At 44.8% G+C, this 27,968-nt stretch overlaps 1 protein-coding gene across 1 annotated transcript; it reads right to left on the reverse strand.

The window, feature by feature from the left end:
- Positions 1-5,795: 5,795 nt before the first annotated feature.
- CPA2 (carboxypeptidase A2) lies at positions 5,796-26,342 on the reverse strand. The gene is made up of 12 exons (XM_059395618.1): positions 26,307-26,342; positions 26,085-26,226; positions 24,152-24,233; positions 23,362-23,496; positions 22,470-22,565; positions 20,413-20,514; positions 18,172-18,270; positions 16,743-16,853; positions 15,316-15,406; positions 13,530-13,729; positions 11,411-11,495; positions 5,796-6,018 (listed from the first exon to the last, which is right to left on the reverse strand). The coding sequence occupies exons 2-12, from the start codon at positions 26,147-26,149 to the stop codon at positions 5,831-5,833; spliced, it is 1,254 nt and encodes a 417-aa protein (XP_059251601.1). The 5' UTR covers positions 26,150-26,226; positions 26,307-26,342; the 3' UTR covers positions 5,796-5,830.
- Between the last annotated feature and the right edge of the window lie 1,626 nt (positions 26,343-27,968).

The raw sequence follows: 27,968 nt of genomic DNA on the forward strand, positions 1-27,968 counted from the left end.
TGGAACACGGTGGATCTAACTGGCCCCGAGCATGAAAAAATCCACAGCACACTCCATCAGGCCCTATCAGCCAAGCTACAGAGGACAAAGATGCAACCCGAGTGCAGAGAGGCCGAGTGGAAGGATGGGTTCAGAATGGAGCCTTTCCTCAACTGTCTCTCCTCTGCCTCTCCCTCCTCCCTCCTCTCAGCTCCAGCCTCACTGAAATCCCAAATTCACCATGTCCTTTGCCCTTCCATGCCTTTGCACATGCTGTTCCCTCTGCCCGGATGTCCAGCCCTTTTCCTTATCTGCCTGGCAATCTCACGCCCAGGCTCTAGAATCAACTGTCAGCGTCTATGAGGTTCTCCCTAACCTAGACGGAGAGTCTTCAGATGGTGCTAAAAAAAGCGGGGAGGATGGGGTGGATCTAACACCATTCTCGTGAGCCTAAGTCCATCCAAACCTAGAAGCAGAAAGAACGTAAGGAGGCGTCCAATGAAGGGCAGCCATTTTCTAATCGTCCTTGTCTCTATCTTTATCTCTATCTCTACTTTCCCAGTCCTGAGAGTTCCGATAGCTGAACACAATCTATCTCTGTGGTCTGGAAATCCATTCAAGGATCTCAAACTCCCTGAAAATGGAAGATGGGTCTGGGAGAGGGGATATGTTGGAATTTGCAAGTTGTCGTGTTGACCCCTGTGACTCCACACAGGTGCTCTTAGTGATGTGTTCATTCCAGCCTCTCCCACACCTGCCGCCCTCCAGCTGCTACCAGCAGAGTGACGGATGCCTTCCTCTCGCTCACCCTCCCACTCATCCCACATTCTGACAGTCAACAGCTCCACTGGTGCCGAGCTTCTATGCCTCTGTTGGTTCCATGCACACAAGCCAAGGGCTTGTCCTTTGTGCCTTTCTCACCCATACCCCCAGCCACCACAAAAGTTGATTTCACAGAACTCGTAGCTGCCTGCCAGCTACTGCCAATACTCCAACTGGTTTGGCAACTACATTCCTGTTCGCTGTCTGTCCTGCTCCTCTAGGCATCCTGGCCACCATCCCATCCTCAAGATGACCAAAGGGCAGCACAGAAGATACCAGCAGAATGAGACACTGGGGGCAGTGGGGCATTAAGCCGAAGGAATAAAAGCTGGGGAGGGAGGTGGTGAGGGTAGGGGAGAAAACCCATCATCTTCATCGCCATCGGTACTGTCCCTGCTCCTAGCCAATAAGTGCTCTGGCTTCCCACCACTTGAATTCTCACAGAGGCCAGCTTCCCCTTGCTAGAAAACGGTCATCGAGCTGGGTGTGAGGGCCATGTCTCTAAGCCCCTGGAAGGATCCCACCACCTTTGCTGGGTCCTCACTACAGGATGAGAACAGATTTTGGGGGTGAGGATGACACTGCCTGCGATTAGCTCGTGCACACAGCCCTTTCTGTGTAAGCTCTGCTCCTATGGTGGGCACTCCAACGCCAGGTCCTGCTGTCTCAACTCGGGCGTCCACCACATTGTAAGCGAAGTCTGTATCCTGAGAAATAAAGATTTTTCCAGCCATGTGAATAGCTGCAGTGAGAGCCTGACAACTCCATGCTTCAGCCCACCCGGCAGCGAGCATAGTTATTACACGGCGACTGCTGAGCTGCCGGTAGAAAAATCTTCTCCGGCCACCTGCTATGTCTAAGTCCTCTGAGCTATTCGACAGTAGACACCAGGTGTGAAAAGAAGTCATCACCATAAAAATTACTCAATCTCATATTAGTAATTACCTCAATAAACAAACCCCAAGTCCCTTTAGCCAGCTAGCATATGAAAGAGTAGACTAACAGATAGAGATATCTCTGTGAGATAGACGATTCTCCCCTGCTTACCAGTTAAGTGGGCTTGGGCAGGTTCCTTAACCTTTCTGAGGCTGAGTTTTCTTCATGTTTAAATTGAAGAAAATAACATCCCCGACTGGCGAAGTTGTTGCGGGACCCAAAAGATAATGCACATGAAAGATCTTTGCAAATGTCAAAGCATTAGGCCGTAATGAGTTATTCGAATTCAATCTTCCAGCAGGGGACCACAGCATCCTTTCATCCATCCTACCGCCCAAATGTCCTCTCCTCCGCAGACCACAAAGCATTCCGCACGGACCGTGTTGGGCATGTGTGTACGTATGCACGCACACGCACGCACACACACACGCGCACGCACGCACACACGATCCGGCTGTAACCTTTCATCCCAATTCTCACCACTGTGGCCAGGCGAGAGCTAGCAAATCTCCGTGTCCCAGATCCTGACGAGAAAGCCCCAGGTCTACAAAGCCTTCCCCGCTAACAGAGAGGTGAAACCAAAAAGCCAAAGACCCAGGTTTTCCCCTAAGCATGGCAGAAATTAGAAACAATCGCTGGTAGTTCTTGGTACTTCATAATAGAGAAGTGAAAAAGTAAAAGAGGCCTGGAACTGACCTTAGAAATAAGAACTGGGAAAGAAAAGAACTGGCAGGAGATTAGGGAGCCAAGGAGGGACTGTGGAGGCCACCTGGTCCCGATTTCACAGGCATGACTGAACCTGACAAAGAAGGAACTTGCCCGGGATGACACAGGGCAGAACTGGGACACGAGCTCATGTCTTCTTTTCCAATGGCAACTCCACTGGAGATATAACCAGCCAATCATTTTCAAATCCATTTGGTTCCCATAGCACTGAACCAACCAAATAATAATAAATCCAAAAGGAACTTACCCAAAAAACTTTTCTCGGCCACAGACGCTGAGCCCAATAAGGGCCCCAAAGAACAATATCCACTTCATGTCCCAAGGGTGTCAGTCCCAAGGCTGTCAGTCATAGAGTGGCTGAGTCAAGCTGTATTTATAAGAAGTGTGAGGCAGACTCATGTCCCTAAAAATGCTAATGTGATTCCCAAGCACCCTTGCAACTGTGATGGTACATCAGGCGGGCCCCTACCAATGCCTCTTCCATTCCTTTGGAATGATAAAGGCCTCTTGATTTACAAGGGCAGGAACTTGATCCTCAGGCTGGAAAAGTCTGTGCCAAGGGAGCCATATTGCTCATCATTTGGTATTTAAATAGTGTTTTTTCAGTAAATAGGGAAGTCCCAACAGTGCTGGAAAGAATTTATACTGATGGGAGAGGCCAAATTTTAAGCCCTAAATGAGGTTACCTCTAGAGTTAAAAATAAATAAATAAATAAAGTGAAGACTTAATAAGACTTGTCAGAGAATTTCACCAGAGCGGGTCATGATGATGAGGGTTTGTGACCTCTGTTAGGAATCTGACATCTAACTCTTAAGACCCCACTCAAAAAGTAGAAATACATGAGGTTGGTGGGATAGGAAGAAGTGTTAGTCTGGATAAAATACCAGTTTTCCTTGGGGTCTGAGTAAAGGTAAGGCTTAATAATTAATAATTCTTAATTATTAATAATGAGACTTTCTTACATTTGCTAGACTCTGAATCTGGTATCCTTTCCACCCAATCACATCAGAATAAATGAAAGGTGCTCATAATCTCCACGACTTCTTCAGGGATTCTAAGGCCTTCGAATCTGTTCTGAGAACTCCAAATCCTCAAATTCGGAGCCCCAAAATGAAAGCCTCCCCCATCCCATTGTCCCCATGGTCTACATCATTCTTTTTGTTCTTGCTCAAGGCAAAGTGGATACAACCAAAGGTCATTGTCAGCGATGCAAAAGAAAAATTTTTCTGATACTTATTAAAACTGCAAGGAAGACTTTATTCAAGATTATTACAATAGGGTTCACACAACAGGAGAGTAATTGTGTTCAATTCCAAGTTCAGTGAAGACAGCAGAGTGAGGGGGTCAGTGGATGGAATACTGCTAAGGGAAAACATCAAGGGTAGGGGGGTTCTTGTTTAACTGGACTCACAGGGTTCTTGCCAAAGGCAGACCAAGAACTTAGTCATCAAAGGTGGAGGATGAGCAATTCAATTTGGTATCAAGGACTGGGGGATGACTTAGGATTCTTTGCTAAGACTGACTTAAACAGGGCCCAAGGACAAGGTCTAGTCAAAAAAAAAAAAAAAAAAAAGGGCTCAGAGAAGTCAAGGAGAGTCTTTGTCAGAAATCATAGAGCTGGGGGCTTTATCAGGACTCTTTTCATCCTTCCAGCACTGAAACTGAACTCCTACGCACACCCTGGTCCATAACAATGGTTGGGCTCCAGCTTTGAAACCATTCGAAACCAGCTTTGAAATTAGTAACAAGAAAAGATGGGAGCTGAATCTGCAAGAAATGCGAACTAAAGAATCAAGTACCCAGAATTCTAGGCAAGCTGACATTCACTTCCCACCTTCTTTTCCCAGAGAAAACCATCAAGAGGAAGAAAATCGCAATCCCTAAATGGAAGTCAATGTCTAAAAAGAAATTATGTAGAATCTGAGACCCAGGTTTGATGGGGCAACCAAGATGAATGAGTGTCATTTGTTTGGGTCCCAACTAGTTTTTATAACGCAGCATACTGGAAATGCGAAAAAGCCAAAGGCAACAATGCGACCAGAGAATACGTAAGTACCTAGAATAATGTATGGCACGACGTAGTTGTTTAATTAGTATTTATTGAATAAAGAAACTCGAGGGTGCCTGGGTGGCTCAGTTGGTTGGGCGACTGCCTTCAGGTCAGGTCATGATGTTGGAGTCCAGGGATCAAGTCCCACATTGGGCTCCCAGCTCCATAGGGAGTCTACTTCTCCCTCTGACCTTCTCAGGTCTCATCCTCTCTCTCATGCTCTCTCTCAAATGAATAAATAAAATCATTAAAAAAAAAAAAAAGAAAGAAAAAAGAAACTTGAAAGTCACTTGCTAGCTCTAAAATGTTACTCCGTTAAGGTGAAGGGGCGGGGTGCCTGGATGGCTCAGTTAAGCACATGCCTTCAGCTCAAGTCATGATCCCAGGGTCCTGAAATAGAGCCCCACATCAGGCTTCCTACTTTGTGGGAGCCTGCTTCTCCTGCTCCCTGCCTCTCACCTTGCTTGTACTCTCTCTCTCTCTATATCTCTCTGTGTCAAATAAATAAATAAAATCTTTTTTTTTAAGATTTCATTTATTTATTTGACAGACAGAGATCACAAATAGGCAGAAAGGCAGGCAGACAGAGGGAGAAGCAGGCTCCCTGCTGAGCAGAGAGCCCAATGCAGGACTTGATCCGAGGACCCTGAGATCATGACCTGAGTTGAAGGCAGAGGCTTTAACCCACTGAACCACCAAGGTGCCCCAATAAATAAAATCTTAAAAAAAAAAAAAAAAAAAAAAAAGGTGAAGGGGCCAACACATGCCACAACATGGATGAAACTTGACGACATTCTGTTTAAGTAAAATAAGCCAGTCACAAAAGGACAAGATACTATCTGATTCCATCTATATAAGTTACCTGGAATAGGCAAATTCACAGAGACCCAAAGTAGAATGGAGGTTTCCGGGGGTTGTTGGGAGGGAAAATGGGGAGTTATTGCTGAATGGGTACAGAGTTTCAGTTTGGGATAATTTCCAGAAATTTCCAGAGATGGATGATGGTCATCATTGCACAACCTTGTGAATGTACTTAATGAATTGTGCACTTAAAAATGGTGAAAATGATCAATCTTATGCATATTTTACCACAATTTTTTTTAAATCTTTAAACGATGTTGGGAGCCTTTTTGCTCAGTATGGGTTTTGTTCGTGGTTTTTGAAGATGAAGGGGTACAGCTCAGTGGCTTGTTATGTTTTAGGGCAACATAAATCAGAGAAATAGTCCTCCAAGATCAGGGTTAGAAAAAAGAATAATCACAACCCAACTCTGCTTCAAACCAAAGAGCTTTTAATGGTGTTTATTCCCTAGAGCCCTAATAGGGATGGTCCCGCACATGCTCCATGATCGTCTTCAAGCCAAGCCAGGTCTCTTCGGCTGTGGGCAAGATCTGACTGGCCGGCAGGAGGAAGCCAAATCGACCGGTGTCTCTCAGTTCAAAAGCAAATGAGTATTTGATGCCATAGTCATATGACCAGTCAATGCTTCCTCCACTGGCTTGGTCTGAAGGGCAAATGAGAACAAAGTCTGAGTATGCTGTTCCCACTGGCATCTCCAGACACATAACCTCTGTGTTAGGTTTCACCATTACAGATAAGTCAGGCCCCTCTGCGTGGACCTTGAGAGCAGAGATAGCTTCATAGGGGGTCATGCTCATGAAAAAGTAGATTAATTTGAAAAGCAAAAGGTGTTATTCAAACGGACGCTATACTTAGCCTTCCTCTGGCACTCTTAGGAGCCTCTGGCTTCACCCACCCATTTGGAATCCTGCCTGCTCTCCTAATTGGCATCTACTACACCTTAAGGAGGCCACACCTCTTCCTTCTTTAGAGGAGTGCTAGATGCAGACATCGTTTTCTCTCGTGGGAGAGGAGGGATTACAAGCAGAGTAAGAGGGGCGCCTGGGTGGTTCAGTCGTTAAGTGTGCCTTTGGTTCAGGTCATAATCCGAGAGTCCTAGGATTGAGCCCTGCATCGGGCTCCCTACTCAATGGGGAGTCTGCTTCTCCCTCTCCCTCTCCCCCTGCTTGTGCTCACTCTCTCGCTGTGTTTCTCTCTGTCAAATCAACAAATAAAATCTTTAAAAAAAAAAAAAAACAATAGAGTAAGAGATTTGACCCCTGCCCTCAGGGAACTTTCAGCATGAGGGTGGAGTAGGCTTTATTCTGCTATCAAATAATATGCCCGGCACCTATACATGATGGGTGACACCAACAAAGTAATGTGCACCTGTGTAACGTGTGGCCACTGACATGACAGATGATGAAGGAAGGTGGCATTAACCTACAAAGACCTATGGCAATCATGACTCAGAAGAGCTGAGCAATGGACAGGCACTTAGGTCCCTCCCAGGGAAGGCAGGGGAGAGGTCAGATGGAAGAGTGGGAGAGAACAGCAGGAGACCTGGGGGAGACAAGGGTGTTGTACCAGGAAGAAGTAGGATTAGCGGTTAATATTATAAATTAACACTATAAAGGTCTGTGATTTGTGTCTTTGCCTTCACCTGAATGTTTGCTGACTTGAACTGAATCTTCCTGGATACCAAATTTCCTAATTTACACTACCTGCCTACAGCCTATCCTGCTAAGAGGTCCATGGTAGACAGAATGCTGGCTTCAGATTGAATCCTGGTTCTGCAAATCATTAGCTGGATCACCTAAGGCACTTACCTCTCTCAACCCCAAAGGCTTCATCTGTCAAATAGGGATAATACTACAGTACTTATTTCATAGGGAGAGTTAAGTGGGAGAACACTGTGTGTATGATTCCAACACTTGTTTGAGCACTTACTAAATATGTTAGATACCTGTTAAATCAGTTGATTTAATCCCCACATGGATAGCAAGGTGGGTGCTAGTATTATTCCCATTTTACAGATAAGGAAACTGAGGTTCTGAGAAATTAAGGGAAGGAGCTGAGATAAAGTATGTAGGCTAAGCATTCAATACATTTCAGTTGTGATGATAAGCACCAGTATGAATAAATGACTAGGATCCTATCAAAAAGTCAGACCATGAGGAAGGTAAGAGGTACCTGAAGGGGAGTAATCCAACAGGAAACTAACAAGAAACATTTATATAGTGCCTTACAGTTTGAAAACACTTTTATTCTACATCCTATCTTTTGAGACTCTCGACAACCCATTTCACAGATGAAAAAATCAAGGAAGGATGAGTGACCTGCCTGAGATCACTTGGTTCCAAAGTGGCAGAACTATAATTCAAAACCAAGCATCCATCCCCAACGTCTGGGTCTTTTTCACCCTCCACCTCTCTGAGAAAGAACTCAAGTGACAACTTCGTCCATCATAGCACAGCTCCTCAGAGCCCTTTCCAGATGAGAAACTACCCAGGAAATGTCTCACCCACCACAGCAGTCCAGCCACCTCTTGGGTGGAGTAAAGCAGGTGTTCAGCCCAGAGCTACATACCAATCTAGGGCAGGAGGCAAAAAGTACTTAATTGGGACCTGTTCTTAGAGGCAGTGCTTGTCCAAGCTGGCGTGATGCCAGAATCAAGGATAACAGAGTCAGCTCTGGGAAAAATGGAGCCCGAACTTGCTTGACCATTAATGGTCAGGTTCCAACAGATCAGATGGCAAACCTTACACATGTCTGATACATGCTTATTAGGAATATCTGAAACCTTACCAAGTAAAGCACACTAAACCTCAGCCTTCCAAGGTGTACCTCACTTGGACATGCCTTAGATAAGAATGGTGAGAAACCAGAATCCTTGTAATAAAATGGTTGAGACCCCACGTGGAGAGCACAGGATGCCATTCTGCTGACATTCTCAATACCAGCCTCCACTCAGAGGCTGCCCAACTCAGAAACCATGCATTTCTTGACCTCAAGTGGCCATCATGGCCTTCCTCCCCAGTGCCACTAGTCAGAGGGCCCTCCTCCCTGGGGGTTCCTCTGCCAAAAGGGAGGACAATCCCACGTGGAACGTGGTTTAAAAAAAGGTCAGGGCAACTGTAAGCAGATCAGCCCTCCCAGAGAATAGGTTAAAAAATATGTAACAAGAGCTCCAAATCTATTCATCCCGTTTGGCCTGGTAATCTTGCCTTTGGAATATACACCAAAAGGATCATCTAAAAGAAAAAGAAGTCCATACCAACATGTTTGCACTAGCATGTAGTAGCACCATTTAGCAAACAATATAAAGGTCCAATAACCAGGATATAGCAATCTACTGGAATAACAAATACCTAGAGTGGAAATGCATAGACATGTGCAGGAAATAACATCAACTGGAAAAGGCTGGACACAAAATAGAACACACATATTGATAACAACTAGATAAATATATTTGAGTTCATCACCAAAATTACTAAAGAAATTGAAACATAAAATGCAATGATCATTAGATTTCTTTTTTCTATAAAGTCTTTTAAATGCCTCGTAATGGCAAAAAAAAAAAAAAAAAAAAAAGCAAAATGACAGAAAAGAAAAACCATAATCATGATCAGTAGTTCTGGGATTTCCATTGATTGTCCTAGATATGCTAGGTGAACTCTTGCTCCTCAGCTCTCCAAGACTACCATTAAGAAAACCATGACTAACAAGTGTGCCTTCCCTTGGATTCCCACCACGCTCCACCCCCATGTAGCTGCTCCCGGTGCCTCCAGCCCATCTGCAGACTCACTCCTCCTATTCAAGCCTGATCTACCCACCCCTACGTGACTCCTTCTTGTCCCCTTTCTCCCCCACTCCACAGTAGCACTGCCTTGCTCATTTCTTGTCTCTCCTGTGTCTTCCACCTCTCCTTCTCTATTGGTCCTTTTCCCACAGTCAATAAAGAAGTCTCTCATCTCAGAAAAAAAAAAAAATCTCCATTTCTCTCTCCTTCCCTTCTCATCTGGGCTCCTCCAAAGGGGGTCCACATAGGCTCCAGACCTCCGCTCTCCCCCATCCCATGTGCTCCTCCCGTGACCCTCACCATCCTTATGAAATGGTCTGCTTAAAGTCACCAATAAGCCAGTGATAAAAATCCAGTGGTAAATACTCTGTCCTTGTCATAGTTGACCTTCTCATAGCCTTTCGTCATCATTAACTGCTGCTTCCTTTCCAAAAACTGCTGCTCCTATGGCTTCTGAAACATAAGCTTCTGGGCCCCTCTGCAAAGCCCCACTGGGTGGCCCTCCCTCACGACCCCCTCTGCTGTCTGAAAGGTTGCTCCCCTCCTCCATCCAGGGCCCTTCCTACTCCAAGTGGTGTCCTTGCTCTCCCATTCCAACCATCCTTTCTATGTCAACTACTTTTTTTTTTAATGTCAACTACTCTTAAGTCTCTCTCTCTCCACAGAAGCCCAGGGCCATGTGGTGCACAGCCTACAGGATGTCCTCCCTTGAAAACACTACGGTCCTCTCAGCCTGACCCTCCCCAGAGCTGAACTCACTCTCTCTCCACCCACCACCTTTCACCTTCCTGGAAGTCTCCCTCTGTTAACAGCCCTGCTCAATGACCTTCGGTGAGAAACTCTACCACATCCAGTGAATAACCAAAGCCTTTTGGTTTTCCCTGCTTCACATCTCCCTAGATCCTCCACAGCACTGCTCTAGTGTGGACCCCACTTTCCCCTGAACAAGTCCTCCTCTTCCTGCAGGAATTTCATACTCCCAGCCCATCACAATCCAGCCTCCACACTCTTGCTAGGAGCCTCAACACACTCACTCCCTGCTGAAAACTCCAGTGGCTTCCGGGGTCCTGTGGGTCAAGACTTAAACTCCTTAACATGGCACCCAAAAACCTGAACCCTCACTCCCCTTGTTCCTACTTTCTTCCAGGGTTCCCAAACTTCCTTGTTGTTCACAGAGTCCATCATGCAGTTTTACTTCTGTGCCTTTGCCTGCACTGTTAGAGTGGAAATGGCCCATTCTTTCCCCCTCCTCTCGCTGTTTGGTGAGCAGCCATCAAAATCCTGCCGTATGCAGCTTTTCCTGATTCTGCCACTGTCAAATCCTCCCAACTTTCTAATACTTCTATACCATGTATAGCCTACTACAACACACAGCAAACCAACATTCATCTTCCTGTTCATCTCCCACATTAAACAGTGAGTTTTCTGTGGATTCTCTATGTCTGTAGTACTTGACATAATGATTAGCCCATAGTAGAGGCTTAATAAAAGGGTGCTGAACAGAGTGTGTGCCTATAAGAGGCATTTGTTTCCAAAGGGTCCATGGGTGTGGGAGCACAGGGAAACTCCTGGGCATTCAACCATGGGCTCTTGAGTTTCTGGGTTTGCCCCTAAGGAAGTGGAGAGACTCCTTTGGGGGACTCAGAATCTGCATGGGTGCATTAGGATTTCCCACGGCACTGCAGTTGTTTCTTGTTCCTATCCCAATCCACCATGGGAGAGGAGAGTCTCAGAAAGTCTGACAGCAGGCTCCCCAGCTTTGTTCCTGACATTGGCAGTACTCCTGACTGATCTTCCTCTTTGTCTCCCCAAATTCTACATGCACAAATGGCTGCAATAGAGTCTGCCCACCAAAATATCTGGGTCCTTTTAAAGAGTCGCCCCCATTCTGCCCCCACAATAAGTCCATGGCATTATTCAGGGTGCAAACCCCTCATCCCAGAAAGGAATAATTAATAAAAGTGATGGCTCAGGACTAAGTCTTGACAAAAGCTTGTTTTTAGGCAAAAAGTTTCCATGTAATGACAAAGAGCTGGAAGGGTCAGGAGAAACAGAGAGGAACGCACACAGCTCAAGTATTTAGGAAGTTCTTTGCTCCAGATACCACATAGTACCTGGTGGCAGGAAACCGGGCAGGGCTGAGCACCTGCACAGAGACCTAGACATTTCATATCAGGACACTGACAGGCTCTGGCCCAAAAATCCCATGGTGCCCACTTAGTGGGTCATAGGTGAAAACCCATTAGATACTTACAGATGACTGAGCAGATAGGTCCCACTTTGTACGTGGTGCCGTGCAGGCTGGTCAGAGCCTGGGCAGCCTTTTTGGCCACTTCATTCTAGAAAGAACCAAGAAAAGGTAGATTGATAACACTTGCCTCTTGAAGATTGAATGCCCAAGTGCAGAACGTAGAACAGGGCCCTCTGATTAACTAGACCCTCGGGCTAATGTAGACTTAAGTACAATGCCCTTTCATTTCAGTCATTTTCACTGAGAAGTCAACACTAGTTCACTTCGGTTGGCTTCAAAAATACAACATGAAGACCTTCATTGTTTGTCTGATCATCCAGGTGTTTGCAATAAATAAACCAGGGTCATGATTTTGCCACCATCCTTCCTTGTTGAGGGTGTGGAGGGAAATAGGGTGGAAGTAAGGGGCCAAAGAGAATACGTACTGATACGTACTGACCCCAGGATGTACCGGGGAAGTTGATTTTTTTTTTTTTTTTTTTTTTTTTTTTTTTTTAGCTAGATCCCTACATTGGCTTACCTCCCTATGATTGTGTCTTTTTCCAAGAAGTAGAGCTCAGCAAAATATTTTCCATTATTTGAGGGTTCCAATTTTGACTGATTGAGGCTTTACTGTCCTTGCTAGGGATAAATGTAAGGTCTTGAACTTGGGTCCAGGAAAACAACTGTACAATTACCAGATGGGGGAAACCTGGCTCAGCAGAATCCTCAGAGAGCCTGGGGGTTTCAGTTGTCAATGAGCCCAACATGAGTCAACAGCACAAGGCTACTGCCAAAAAACTAATGTGACCCTCAACTGTTTAAGCAGAAGTACACGGTCTGGAGGAGGGCAGCCATGACCATGCTTCCCTCTGTGCTGGCTGACCCACAGGTTTTATGCTCACTTCTGGGAGCTACCCTTGAAGAACAGAGACTGACCAAAGCATGTTTGGAAAACAGCAAACAGCATGGTGAGGGAACTTTGCACTACATTATGAGTGTTTGAAGGAGCTGTAGGGATACAGAAAAACCTAGAAGAAGCAGGTTACTGGTCTTCAAATGATTAATGGACTTGCTTCTTTTCAAAGGGAGCAAGATGATAACCAGGGCTGGAGGTAAAAACTATTAAGGAGCAGGTTTGGGCTCTATGTAAGGAAGAACTCAAACAATCACACCTGCTCTAACACGGAACAGAAGCCCTTGGGAGGCAGGAAAACTGTCCAAACACAGACTGGATGACTATGTGGCAGAGATGTGAGCACCAGCTTTGGAGAATTTAAGGTCATCTAGGTCTACTAAAAGCACCTTGTAGGTTCTTTTCAATCTTAAGGTTCTTTTTCCCTTGATTTGGCCTTGAGTGGTACTATTCATCATCAAAACTCTGAGCACTGCCCTACAGGGCTAACATCCGATGGATGAGATGAAAGATACACCTGAATGAGAATAATTTAGTCCATTTCTGCCAGGAGCTGCTGATTGTTAACGTACTTGAAAGTAAACTGACCAAAAGTTCCCATCTCAGGGTTTATCTCTAACATGTGGGTCTCAAAAACCAAGCCTAAAAGCCAAATTGGGAGTACTGCACATTCTCCTCAACTGGGAATAGCTCGTACACGCCTGTAAGGAGCCCTCTGAGAGGTCCCTGTCATTCCTGAGACAGGAAAGATGATGGAAGGTAGCAAGTGAGGGAAGGGAGTGTTCGTTCGTGCAGCAGGACAGAAGGTCACAGAGCAGAAAGCACCAGGAAGGTATAAGGCTAGGAGACAGTACTCTTTCGCTTTGAGCATCTGACAGCATCTAACTACAGATCTGTGAGACTCACATTCAAATTCAAGTAGTTATTTCCTAAGCAACAGAAAGCACGTCCTGGGAATTTATGGTCCCATTGAGGCTCCCGCTCATCTAGATCAAGACAACAGTGATTTTGTGAATTCTATTTCCCAAGGAAACTTAATTTGGAAAATCCATAACCAGTCTTTCAAACCTCTGCCTGTGTCCCACTCTTCTCGGTGGTTGAACCTATTCATCTTTGTAACCTGTCACTAATCCGCCCCCATAATGGGACCAGGCTCTATGACTGAAACTTACTTGTCCACACAGTGGACCTTCAAGGCTGAGCAGAAATGACATTTTGGAAACTTACCAGTTCATCAAAGTTATCTGACTTGGTACATGTATACCCATAGGGGAACATGAGCAGCTGGGAATAGCTGTGGAGGGTAATGAAAGCCTTGATCTTCCCGTGACTCTTGATGAAGTCCACTATGGATTTCACTTCAACTTCAGAGTTGGCATAGGGTCCACGATAGGAATCAGAGCAAGGGTTGCTACTGGCTCCAGGTCCTGATGGGACACAGAAGAAGCCCAGGAGGAACAGTAAGCTTCAGGGAGATGCTGTATGGATATATGTACCATGCGTCACGGAGTTCCTCCTCTGGAAGTCAGCAAGACTGTCCCTGCATTAGATGGACGTGTTCTCTAAGGGCACAGGAGGCCAAACTGAAGTGATTCTAGAGGCATCTCTCTTTTTTAGAAAGATGGTCCCTCTATATGGCAGAAAGAGCTATCAAATTAGATCATCTCCTCTCTGTGGGAGTTGTTGGAAGAAAAGCTAGATTTAACATTATAGATGGAATTCCTGCATTGGGTGGGAGTTGAGCAAGCTCTTTTTCTGGGATTTCTTCCAATTCTTCACGTCCAAGAGCAGAAGATTCTATACATCTGTACTTCTAAATCACAAAGCCACAAATGCAAGGAACCTCTGACACCCTTTCTGCAGTGAGGAAATCACAACTGCATTTGACAACAAGGCCACCTTTGGCCTTGATTTTCTCAGCAACTGGAGTTACTCGTGACCACCAAAGTGGTCCACTGTGGCCTGGCCAGGGCTCTGAATGCTAGAGAAACTTCAAGGAGATCGGGAGGGGCTGGGACTCCCCCACGGTCTCTAAATGATATAGACAAAGTACAAATACAACCTGTGACTTCATTGCAAGATTATTTAGTAAGAACCATAATATTTCAGGGGGAAAAAAAAATACCTGACATTGAATTCCTGGGCATTGTTCAGCATTTTGGATCTGATGCTTTGATTTTTTTTTTTTTTCCCCTACGCTTAAAAAAAAAAAGCTATTATAAAAGCGATGAATGAACTTGCCACTCATCCATTGCCACAATTCCCGAGTGGGTCTTTTCTTGGTTCAATAACTCTCATTAATTCATTTGTCTTACAAATATTTAGTGATTGCCTTCTATGTTCCAGACACCGTATTGGGTGGTAGCGACAGTGCAGTGAAAAAGACAGTTTCTAACCTCACTGCGACCAGACCTAGTGAGGAATGAACAAATTTCAATTCTGTGATTAGGGAAACACAGGAGTTTTAACTGGTCCCTAAAAGCATAAAGGAGCCTCCCAACCAGGCTGCCACTGAAACCCCCAAAATTAGAGTCACAAGTCAACAAAACCCAAGCAGCAAGCCAGTATTTTCTCTTTGAATCTGTTTTGAAAATCAATTTCTTAATCCTATTTGTACTTCTTTTTAGTTTTCTTTCTCGAAACATCCAGAGATGATGTAATGCTTCTCCTCTGAATAGATCCTAACCCCCTCTAGTGGTTGGTTCAGGGCTTCCTGAGGCCTCCTGCCATGGCGCCAAGTCTTGTTCTGAAGACTCAGAAGCGAAGCCGAGCTGGGCTACAGCTTGTGGGAAAACTAAGATGTGAGACAAAATATATTAAATGCTGCTCAGAGATGTGTGACAGCGCCGCGTGCCTGTGAAGGGAATTTACTTAAGTGTTTTTCAAATAGGTTTTTAAATGGCTTCAATCCTGAATGGGTTTAGCAGGCTGACAGCACTGCAGAGCCCTTGCAAAACAGCTAGTTGGCCAGACAGCTTCGGGCCATCCCTGGGGGCGAGGTCCCTGCGCTTACCTCCGAAACCTGCGTCCCAATTCCGGTTAGGATCAACACCAACACAGGAGCTTCCTGATACCTTGGACCTGGTCTTCCGCCACATACGATTCTTATAAATCCAAACGCAAGAGAAAACGGAAAAAAAAAGAAAGACGGTCATTCGGCCTTGATGAGATGGTCCCTTTAAAATCCCGTGTGTTTCCCCTGCTCCCTCCGGGGAAGGCCCCTTTGAAATGACACTAATTTCCTTGCCCACAGAGGTGTCAAACAGTCCTATGGGGTTCTGCTTCAAGGAGTTTCTTTGTTGTCTCACAGAAATGAGAAGTAAATAATCCCCCATCTCCTCAAATCAATACCTGGCAAACTATTTTCCATAGGACACCCATTCTATTCAGTGTTAACAATACGAAAAAATAGGGGTGTCTGGGTGGCTCAGTCGTTAAGCGTCTGCCTCTGGTTCAGGTCATGATCCCAGGGGCCTGGGATCAAGCCCCACCTTGGGCTCCCTGCTCAACGGGATGTCTGCTTCTCCCTCTACAACTCCCCCTGCTTGTGTTCTCTCTCTCACGGTCTCTCTCTGTCAAATAAGTAAATAAATCTTTAAAAATGAAACAATAACAAGAAATAACAACAACATGTGGGGAGAGAGCAAGAGTTCTGTGATTGAATATTTCAGGAAAACATAGAGCTAAATTCGCTAACATACTTCAGCACTTCTAAGTTTCTTAATGCTTTCGTGTTTCTTTCATGCCACTCCAGGAAAGGGATACGGTGGGCGGTACTTCCCAAACTTGACTGTGGAACCCTCTATTCATAGGATATCTCATGAGATGAGTACTAGTATTTGTATGAGTTCTTTTTGAACACATGTTGAAAAACACTATCGTACTCAGCTCTCTCCAAAAATAAACTTGAAGCTCTGATTCACTTTGAATATATGTGGGGTCACAGTTACCACAATGGGGTTCTGTAATAAGATTTTAAAGGGAAAAAAAAATCTACGCAACTCCTTTTAGTGATATTACAGAGGATTTCTTCTACAGATTGCAAGTAAAATGCTAAATGCATTGTACTGCCTACCCAAATCCTACTGCAATCTAATTGTCAGCAGGTAACATACGCCTCCTCTTTTCCATCAATCCCACCACAAAAAAACACAGAGAGAATTGGAACAAATCTCCTAGGTGACTCACGGTGAACACTGAGCTCTAATAGCCCAGCCTAACAGCTAAAATGGGCTCTGACGGAGGCAATATGTAAAGACCTCGTGTGTCAGAATAACAGGTGATTATAAAGTCCACTATACGCCTCAATTCCGGGCCACTACTGAGAAATTACGCATTCCACTTATGGTAAATCAAGACCAAAAAGGTTAACTTTTGTCTTTTAAGTTCCAACACACTTCCATGAATTCTTGTTGAAGAAGAAAAAGGTCCTAGGCTTACTTTGGTTTGAGAGAACACATATCCATCAGGGTTTGTGACGGGCAGCAGGAAGATATCCATCGTGTCCAAAATGGAAGTGATGGACGGATCATTTCCATAATCAGAGGCAATCTGTGCAGAGACAACATAGATGTCAATTTCACACTCCCCTTTCACCGGGAACACGGGATGGAGTATTAAGGCAATGTGGTTTTTGGTTTTTGGTTTTTGTTTTTCCAGGTATGAACTAGATACCACTGCTGGTCAATGAGAACTTGGCAGGACTACCACCCAGTCTCCTGCAGTACTCATGTGTTTAATACGCCAGTGTCTGTACTTGTATTTCCAGTCAGAATAACTCACTTATCTTAAGTAAAACTCAGACATCATTTATCCATTCTCTCTCAAAAGCAGAATTCTTTCTATTCATTCCGGGGAAGCATTTTGCAATGGTGGATGTGGCTTATAGGGATCTGTAAACCAAAGACATTTTTTCAGCTTTCCTTCATCATCACAGAGGCTAGCTTTCCAAAAGTACTCACGACGAACAACAGATTACTTAAATGTGTAGAGACTTTTTCTGAAGATACAGAGGGCCAGTTAAATTCCATTTGGGGAATTAAATTTCTCCTTGCGATCAATTGCAGTGGAGTTGAAGTTTCTGTTGGATTAAAATTTATTCATTTCCTGTGCTCAGCCATCCTAAGGCATTATTATTCAACTGTTAAATATCCATTTCATAATACCCTAAAGGTAACTGCATTTTAATTGAAGGGAAAAATGTATCAGTCGGTGTGCACGTGGTTGCACATGCTTGAATGATCTGATGTGGATTGATTTCCTTTGCTCATGAATTAACATTCTGATTTAGAGCGTGTCATTTCTGAATTACTTAAGCAATACCAGACTAGGTCACACCCAGTCCACTGTCCTGACTCTAATTCCAATGCACATGTGGAAGAAAGGTATTGCGACACTCCCAACTTCAAAATCAGATTTGGAACATTTTCAGAAAAACCCAGAAACCCTTAACTAATTTCGCATTGGATCTGTAGGGCAAAGTAAACTCTCCTAGCACCTGTTTATATTTTCCCTCCGAGCCCCTTCGGCGATTGTATAGCTTTCTAGAACATTGTCCCTCAGCCCTTGGGGCCGGAGGCAGCAAAACAATTTTTCTCTAGTCTGTTGTTATGCTGAAATCTGACTCCTGGGGTCCGTACTTACCACCCTCTCAATCTCTTCTGACTTTTTCTGTTAACAGAGCACATGGTGGCCAGCAGGCCCTGGGACAGTCCCAGCATGCTGGCTGGGGCAATACGGCAATCCCAAAAAAGGTCAAATAGGCCTATGCAAAGAAAGGCTTGCCAAGAACATCAAAGACCATTGCGTGGTTAGGTGAGGCCTAACCCCAGAAAGCCAAAATTAATGGAGGAATTTCAGGGAAAATGACCTTATTTGCGGTCCACAGTGCAGTAGCTTGTGTAACCCACTCTCGAGCATGGATCCCGGCATCTAGCCAGATGGCTGGCTTGTCTCCTCCGGTGCTGAACTGTAAAACAGTGTGGAAATGTGAACAGCTCCACTGCTAGGGGCTCCTGTCCCCACTTTTTTCCCCTAGGGCCTTGTCTGTCCCTCTTTCTGTACTTGATGTGATTGAGAGAGGAGGAGGTATAGACAGAGATGCTGTGGATTAACTCTTATTTCACGTGCTTTTTCTGGTCCCCCGCTTTTAATATAAGTTTAAATGCAGGCTAAAAAGAGGCAGTAGACTTTTTCTCCTGTGATGTTTGTAAAAACTAGGTACAGATAATGTAGTGACGTGAAATCAATTACAATTTTTACAAAATAGATTACAAAATAGTATGACGCCTTTTGATTCTCTTGAAAGGCCAATTCACATATGTGTGTGTATATATATATATATATATATATATATATATATATGTACGCACACAAATACATGAGAAAAAGGAAGAGGGGGAGGAAGAAAGAAATAGCAAGACATACACAAAATATTAACAGCTATCACTCCATAGTCGTGGAATTAGGAATATGGGGATGTTTTTCCTCTTTTGTTTCTGTTTTCCAATTTTTGCAATGATTGTGTTATTTTTGTAATAAAAATGCTTTTGATAACCTTTCGAGTCCTTCATAAAAACAGGATGGTAGGTTCTGGAGGTGCTTTCCAGAGTTTAAATTTTATGATCTAAGTGTCTCAGTTTTATTTGGAAGAGTGGCTTTGCCAATTGGATCAGTAAATGGGGAGGAAAAGATTATTTTTGCACCATCAACTTCTATCTCTGTGCTGCATTCTAAACATAGGAGATAAGGTAAATGAGAAATGCAAATCCCTGCTAAAAATTACATTTCATGGGCTTCGAGAGTTTTAGTTTTAAGTGTTTCGTGTCTTTTCCTCCAAAGAGCTCAATTGTAGAAAGCAGGGAACTTTCAAAAACACATAACATTCTCACCCACAAATTACCCTGTAAAAGAGAAGGCCAAGACAATCCAAGGGGGAGGAGAATCTGGGAATTCTTGGCCCAACGGTAGGAAAAAAAAATTTTTTTTTTTAAATAAGGTAGTAAGTATTAGCAAATGTACCACTGTGTCATGAAGTAGGCAAACCACTTTTCTCAAGCCTGCTTTGGGAGAAACACTATGGAGAAATCCATCTGTCCCAAAGAGTCCGTTGGTTCTCAGCCATAACATTTCCAAAATTAGTAGGGAGTTGTGACATTATCTCACTCTCTCTTCTTTTTTTTTCCCCCCCTCTTTCACAAACTCTTTCTAGGAAACCCGGTAAATAAATTTCACTCTTTTTCTGGGCAAAGTTAAAAAGCTTGAAACTACCAGCAGTAAGACTGTCAGAGGTTACAGGTTGGCGTAAAACCCTAACCTTTTTCAAACTAGCCTTTGTTTTCTGGGCACTTGCCTGTGCAGTTTAGATGCCCTGTCCTCCTCCCGCACACTGCAGGAGTGCTTCTGTTTTGAAATGCAGCTCAGGCAAGTATTTGGCGCTTTTTTTTTTTCCTTTTCTTAATCTCTCGGTTTCAAAAAGAGAGAGAAAAGAAAAAGAAAACAAGGTACAGAACCCCTACCTTGATTAATTACAGAATACCTCCGCAGCCCCTGCTCACCCAAAGGCCAGCACCCCCACGTCCAACTTCCCCCTCACCCCTGGGGCGCACACCACCCCCAGCCAAAGCCTCCACCTCAGGACCAGGCCCGTACTGCCGCCCTCATACCTCCCCCCCCCCCGGGGCCCTCGTCATTTCCTCCATCTGCCCCCCCCCCGCCCCCGCGCCCCGCTTTGCTCTGGGACCCCCGTCACCTCCTCCATCCGCCCCCCTTGCCCTGGGGCCCGCACTGCCTCCCCCTTCCTCTGTTCCTATTGGCGCGCTCGCCTCTGGTTCCCTTTGAGCGAATCTATCAAGATGAGAGCATTAATTCACTCCTGCAGACCTGCGTCAGCTTGCGCAGGAGAGAGAAAAGGAAAAAGAAAGAGGGGGTGGGGGTAGTGGGGAGGTGGATACTCCAAACCAGCAAGGACCGGTTAGGAGGAGAAAGGGGAAAGGGGGTGGGGGGTGGGGGGAGGAGCCGCTCTGCAGGCAGAGCCAGGACTGACGGCCCGCCTGGGAGCGGTGAGATTCTAGAAACCTCGGGAAGAAAACCCACAGCTGCACCTGTGTACCTTGAGCACGTTCATGGGCCGCTTTTCAAAAGAATGGCCAATATGCACTTTGCTCACTAGATCCGGGTGCTGAGCCACGATGTTATCCATTTCTTGGGAAATCTGAAATGTGTAAGACGAATAAGTAGACATTTGGAAATGGATGATGTGATGCAACCATCAGTGACTTTTCCCCTCGCCTCCCTTTTCATTCCCTCCGGGAACGGAGAGGGCAGCGCGGCGGATGCTACCGGATTGGGGACGATGGACCCCGCAAGGGAAGACATGATGAGTCACCGGGCGTCCGCAGGGGCTGGGGAGGGGGAAGCCATTTTGTGGCAGCGGAGCCGGCTCGTTCCAGTTTTGTGCTTCCAACAAAATGGCACTTCTCTGGCTTGCCTCTGGCTCACCTCAGCGCAGCGCGGACGGGCAGCTTCCCCGGCCATAGAGCTGCTCGCTTCATTAGCAGAGGGACACGAATGGCAGCGCCCCCCTCCCCCCACCAAAGGTGGATTTGGAGACCAGACAGCAGGGCTGACTGAGGCCCGGGGCGACAGGGAAGTGGCCTCTGAGGCACTTCTGTCCCCAGCTCCTTGGGCTCCTACTTGCGAGGCTGACTGAAATGCTGCGCGGCTGGGGCACCCAAGCTGTGGCCCTGGCTGAGGCTGGGACGTGCCTGGGCGTGTCTGGAGAGGGGCCGGCGTGGAAAGGGCCCCTCCAGCCGCGCTGCCAGCGCTTGTTCTCTGCGGGACACACACGCCAATTTGCGAGGCCAGGCAAGGAGAGCGGGCAAGCCCCTTGCTTTCTTCACGCCCTTTACCCCTCATTCTCTATACTGGTTCGCAACCCCTTATCTGAAACCCTTAGGAGTCATACATGCTTCAAATTAAGATTTTTTTTTTTTTTTTTTAAGAAAGGTCAGAGGAAGGGGGCGCCTGGGTGACTCTGGGTTAAGCATCCTCCTTCAGCTCAGGTCATGATCTCGGGCCGTGGGATGGAGCCTCGCGTTGGGCTTTCTGCTCAAGTGGGCAGCCTGCTTCTCCCTCTCCCTCTGCTGCTCCCCCTGCTTGTTCTCTCTCTCTCGAGGGCGTGCTCTCTCTCTCTCTCCATTAAATAAATAAATAAAATCTTTAAAAAAAAAAAAAAAAGTCAGAGGAAGCCTACATTGCGTATTAAACATGTGGCATTGCTTCATATTCAGAGATATTAATATTTCTGTCAGTAAAACAAATGAGTAGCGAGTCCATTTAGGTCAGAGTTTGCCCCCAGATGAGTTTAGGTCAGGTTAGCTTTTGCCACCAAATAAATTGGGGATGGGGAGAATTAGTTTCAGACTTCTCTGCATTTAAAATTGCTGGTTTAGGGGATGAGTACCCACCAGATTCCTCCTCTTTGGCTCTGTGCTACTCCTTCACCAACCCCTGTTACCCTCCAACCCCCATCTCTTCTCTCCTCCCCTCCATTCCCCCACTCTAAATCATTTAGGCAAGTGGACCCCGGTGAACCCAAGAAAAGCTTTATGTCAGGAAGAGGCAAGCAGATGGCCAGGTGGCAGTGTATGACCCAGCTGAAGGAAGGAAGCATTCTTCACACCAACAACTCAGGAAAGACAGCAGAGACCTCACAAGACTTTGCTGCTATTAGGTCTCAGAGCACTGGTCAGGTTGGGAGACCCAACCCTCGGCTGAAAGCCAGAGGTGTTGGGGAAGCCCCTGATTCTATCATCAGTGGCAGCCAGGAAGCACTGCTCTCAAATGGCTTTGTGGGCAGCATGGGTCAGAAATCGGCAGAGGGGCCTTGACAGGAGAGGCTCATCAGCAGGAGAGGCTGTTTGTGTGCCCACTTAAGACACTCCTAGACAATTCCAAATAATGGAATGGCTCTTGGGATGGGCAAGTGGGCCTCAGGGTCCTGCCTTGAAGCAGTGACACTGATACTGGCTGTGAAATCCTAGAGAAAACTGAAGAAGTTAGGAAACCATAAGAATACTTCCCATTAAATCACCAGGTCGAAGTAAAAGCCTCGCCATCAGAGGAGAAAACGGCCCATTTCTCTGGCGTTCATTTTGAAACACCTACCTCTTCCAACGTATGATAAGCCTCAAAGTTGAAGTTACCATCCCGTTGTCTTCTCTGATTAAGTAACATTTCTTCATTCTCTTTGTCCAACAGAACCTAAGGTAAACCAGTCACACCTGTGATTAGTTTACAGCAATCCATTTGCATCTACAGTTGTGAGGGAAATGCTAACACTCAGGTCCCCAGTCCCAAGCATCCTCTTCCTGTTATACAGGCTCTGGGGTCATGCCTTTCCCTTATTCTGGAAACATCTTGAAAGGGGATTAGGCACCAACAGGACTTCTGGCCAGCCAGATGCTGCAAATATAGGATGCCAGTCTGTCCCGCGGTTGTGTTCTGGCTCTCCTACCTTTCTGGGAAACCAGCACCCAAGTTAACCCCCCATTAAAAACTAAATGAGGGCACCTGAGTGGCTCAGTGGGTTAAGCCTCTGCCTCTGGCTCAGGTCATGATCTCAGGGTCCTGGGATCGAGCCCCACATCGGGCTCTCTCTTCAGCAGGGAGCCTGCTTCTCCCTCTCTTTCTGCCTACTTGTGATCTCTCTCTCTCTCTGTCATATAAGTAAATAAAATCTTTAAGAAAAAAAAAAGAACTAAACTAAATGAATAACATTTTGCTTTCACTTAAATGAACACTCTTCAGTTTGTACTTTACATTTCATGCCAAAGGTTCTGTTCTTCCCTCTCACTTAAGATTTTAGTTACCATATCCCACTTATGCCAAATGCAAAAGGGAGAGGGTCAGTGTCAGGGGTAGTCAAGACTCCCGGAAGGTCCTAGCAATGCCCACAGGTCCTTTTCCCTGGCAGAGAGTATCCAAGGACAAAAAAGGATGGATCTTCAGTTCATGTAAACCAGCAAGACTCTGGAAGAATGGTTGGTGGGATAATTACCTGAACATCTTCAATCATGATGGAATAAGCAATTCCCTGGGACTCCAAGAAAACTTTGACTGCCTGGACATTCACAAAAGGAACTCGGACATGGGCTGTCTCCCCTGGGGTTGTGGGTGATTTCCAAAAATCAAGCTGGAAGGGGTAAAAGGCCGAGGCAATAAGAGGGTTATTTCAGGGAAATGGACAGGTTTCCAGGAATCAATTTTTATCTATTTTACCTCCAGCCCATAAGACTAGAATCACTGCAGAATCACTCTGATATTGCAAAAGGGTTTTTAAATGTCCAAGCCGGGGCCTTTGTGTCCTATTGTTTGCCCCCCGCCATGTTTAGATATTAAAATTGGCAGAAGGCAAAGATTATTTAAAACTATGGCAGTTTTTTTTAACAGTTGACATTCAAGCAATCTAATTCATTTCATAATAGAACATTAATACTGTATATTATCGTAGGATGGAAATAATGCATTAAAGCTGTTCAACAGTTTTTCAAAGTAACTTTCACATTCGGTCTCTTTTCACTCTTACGATAAACCTGTGAGATAGAAGAATGGTATGTTTATGCTCATTATACTGAATGGGATAAAAAGACACAGGGAAGGTAGGTGACTTCCCCAGTGCCACAGAGTCGAAACTACAGCCCAAGCTTTCTGTATCTCAGCTCCGTGAGTTAGTGTTCCACGCTATGTCAGGAAAGATGAGATACAGTCCAAAGTCAGAGATCCCAATCATCATGTCTAACTGTGGAGTAGTCACTTTGGGAAACAGAAGCTCCCTTTAGAATGGATACCTGAAGATGTTCTTCAGCCTCCAGTTCCACCAGATGTTTTACTTGTTCTTCATTCCTTGGTGAGATCTCAAGCACCTGGTCCCTAAGAATATGAACCACAGACATGACCTTAAAAGCAAAAGCTGGACACTGTTTCCTGCTGCTTTCTGCTCCTGTTACTCCCTGCATGTATGAGGTTAATGGAGCAATTAATAATCTCTTTGACAATTGAGAAACTAATAAATTGTATACTGACCCACATCCCCACAATGAGGACTTGGTAGAATGGCTTTACTTCCCCCCCAGGAAATGGTATCTAGATAATAATTGAGAGGTGTACCTACTCTTAGCAGGAAGCTTGCCATTAAAGTTACCTTTCCTTTAGCTAATGATTATTTATAAAATAACACCTGCTGGTCATAAAGCAATACCTTTTAAAACTTGTCTGTTCCTGCTTCTCAGAAATGAGGTGGGTTTTTTTTTTTTTTTGCCTTTTTTTTTTTTTTAAAGTGGAATCATTAAGTTGGTGCTTGTAAGAAGAAATTGAATTCACATCTGGATAGACCTACGATGTTTTATTGTTGTTGTTAACTGAAATGTATTAGAGTTCCATCTCCAAACCCCATTCATGTGGCGTAAGCTTGAGGTATGCCAGAGACAATGGGGACCCTGAAAAAGCATGCTGTGCTCTCCACACACACCCGTACACATGTATAATGAGGAATAAAGGATATCAAGAAAAAGAGAAGTTGCAAAACAAGCAAACACATATTCTTAGAAATAAGTGGGGGAGCAGATCTGGATTCGTATAACCCTTCCTTTCTCCAACTAGGCTGACTTCCTGAGTCACTGCCTTGAGCATTTGTGCATCAGGGAAAGGATTGGTACAGAGAGCCATATACGAGGACCAGAACCCAGGTCTTCAGAACCCAGGTCTTCTGAAACCAAGTGTCATGCATTTCTAATGAATGCTAGTAAAATACCTAAGTAATAGAGTATGAGATCTTCAAGGCTCTTCTGCCTACAAGGAGACACCAGCCCTGTGATCTGAAAATTCTTCCATTTGAGTCTCATTCCTTTTGGTTAGTGCAGACACTCAGGAGACACCCCCCCACCCCCCGCTTTTGTAATGGGAAGGCACTGAGAAAAGTACTGCTTTGGACTAAATTTCCTGGTGTGTGCTCTAAAGAACAGTAGCCCTTTGAGTCATTCAGCATGTTTTAAAAAAAAAAAAAAGTGAAAGGAGTTTGATGATCAAAAAAAATGGGTAAATGTAACAACCTATATCCCTTCTTACAGATTTATAATACACACAATTTCAGTAAAAGTCACTAGAAATCCTACAGTTTGTTAAACCCTCTGATTCCCAAGTTTATTTGACACCAACTTCTTTGGGCCAGACTTACTTGATCACTCCTTTAATTCCATGGAACGCTCTTTAAGAAATGCTGCCCAAAGCCTTTCACAGAATCTTGAAACCAAAGTACTTTAGAGCAAAGGTGAATCCTATGACGCCATGAGAGTTGAGTTTGGGCTGAAATCTACACCCCTGGTCCTCCCAGCTCGTGAGGTTACATGGCCTGGGCGCTAGATCTGCAGGTGAGGAGGACAAGGGCTGACGTGGAGGGCAAAGCCCAGAATGGCCCAGAGGAGGTGGTGGAAGAGAAACCATCACTTACTGAGATGCACTGAGACAATCAGCCAGACTGCTTTATTTTCACTGACGCCTATCATCCCTCATTGTGAGGTATATGTGTTCAGATTTCACTCAGTTTTTTCCTTTAGGTGTCATTTATCTCTTCCCTGGGTCACTCATTCCTTTATTCCCACTATTCCCTCTCTAAATCTGAAAATGCCATACGCTTACACCCATTACTCTGCAACTATCCGATGAGACCCTCTGAATCAGGTGGAAAAAAAAAAGTTCAAACAGGCACCAGAAAGCATAACTTACCCCTCAAATGTTTCTCGACAGTAGATATGCCCCAGAAGGGCACAAAAAACCAGGATCAACTTCATGGTGAAGGGTCTTCCCAGAGTCCAGAATTCAGTGTCACTCCCGAACTTTATTTATAGGGCCCATGGCTGAGGCTGATCTGTGTAAGAACTCAAGTTCAATGCCCACATGGTAAAATTCCCACCTGCATGTCCAATTCTCAAGGCTGTAGACACCCACCTGTGTGATATGTCCAATCCGTACATTTTCCATTCCTGCAATGAGATAACAAACTTTGATGGAAGGAAAACAAAATTGCTAGAGCATACCAAGGGCAAATCATGTGTTTATGATTTAGAACATAAAGTGCCACTAACTGACCGGTGATAGAAGCCAAATTAATAGATCCGAGGTTAAAGTCTTTTTTTGGTGTCTGACAAAAAAAAAACCCAAAAAACAAAAAAGAAAAAAAACAAATAAAAAAGGGCACAGCATTTACAGTAATTATGCCAGCGTCCAGTCTATCACATTCCATTAGTTTGCTCATTTGTTTATTTTTATAATGTTTACCCTGAAACACTACAATCACTCAGTCCACATCTGCTGAATCTCCCTGTAGAGGTGGCCCATTCCTGTCCTCACTCTATATTAAAACAAAACAGAAGGTCTTTTAATATTCAATTTTGGACTGTTTCTAAAGTGATCCATCTGCATTTGTACCAAATTGATGTCCTTGTTTCTGTGCTTTTTCCCAAAATGAAAATGTCTTTCTGAGTACGACAATGAAGTTACTTGTTATAGAAAGTTTGGATAAAAGGGAAGTAGTAGTAGTTCCTTTCATCACCAGTAGTTCCTCCACCCGAAAAAAATCATTTGGTATATATCTTTCCAAATTTCTTTCGTGTTTTAGAGCTTTATCTCTTTCTCTTTTAAAAGATTTTATTTATTTATTTGACAGACAGATCACAAGCAGGCAGATAGGCATGCAGAGAGAGAGGACGAAGCAGGCTCCCCGCTGAGCAGAGAGCCCGATGTGGGGGCTCAATCCCAGGACCCTGGGATCATGACCTGAGCCAAAGGCAGAGGCTTTAAACCACTGAGCCACCCAGGTGCCCCTAGAGTTTTTTCTTGAAGACAAGATGATACCATATATTCTGATTTTTAAGCAAAGGGTTTTTTTAAACAAAGGTGATCTTTCCTTTTCTATAACATAAGTCTACATTAATCTGACTTTGTTCTCCATTGCAGAAGAGAAAGATCGAACTACCTATTTTTAGAAATCATACTTTATTGTACTTAATCATTCACACACATTATGTCCAGCTCAGCAAGAATCAACCATAAACAGACACAAGGAAATTTTCTTCTGTCCTCTGTGTGTCAAATTCTTCCTCCACACACACTTTGAATCCAAGGGTTAGAGTTCTCAAGTACATACTTGATGGGGGAAGGTATCCAGCATGGTGTTTCCAGTTTAAGAAACTCCTCCTGGATCAAACTCGGTTTTTCATTCTCTTGGGTGTCAGGGAGAAGACAGAAACCAAGAGACAGGCCGGAATTCATTCTCATGTGTCCTGCTCCCAGCAAGTAAACAGTAGTCATAGAAATTGGAATGTACTTGGAGAATCAGTAAAATCTTCTGGGGAAAGATGGGGTCTGAGCAGAGTGAGTCTTAAAGCAGGTAGGATTTGCTTAGGAAAAGCTGGTGATAGCGAGAGATGAGAAAGATCCGGAACTGAGAAACCTGGGGCACGTCATTAGGTCCAGGCAGAAACTTGCCCCACCTGGGCAGACATGGCAAAACATGGCGAGAAAGGTGAAACAGGAAAAGATACGAGAAGGGCTGCTAATGAAGTCCTCGTGGTCCAAGCAGAGTTTACCCCTGATGAAAGGGGGAAATCG

Source organism: Mustela nigripes, chromosome 4, assembly GCF_022355385.1.
Source record: "Mustela nigripes isolate SB6536 chromosome 4, MUSNIG.SB6536, whole genome shotgun sequence".
Lineage (NCBI taxonomy): Eukaryota > Metazoa > Chordata > Mammalia > Carnivora > Mustelidae > Mustela > Mustela nigripes.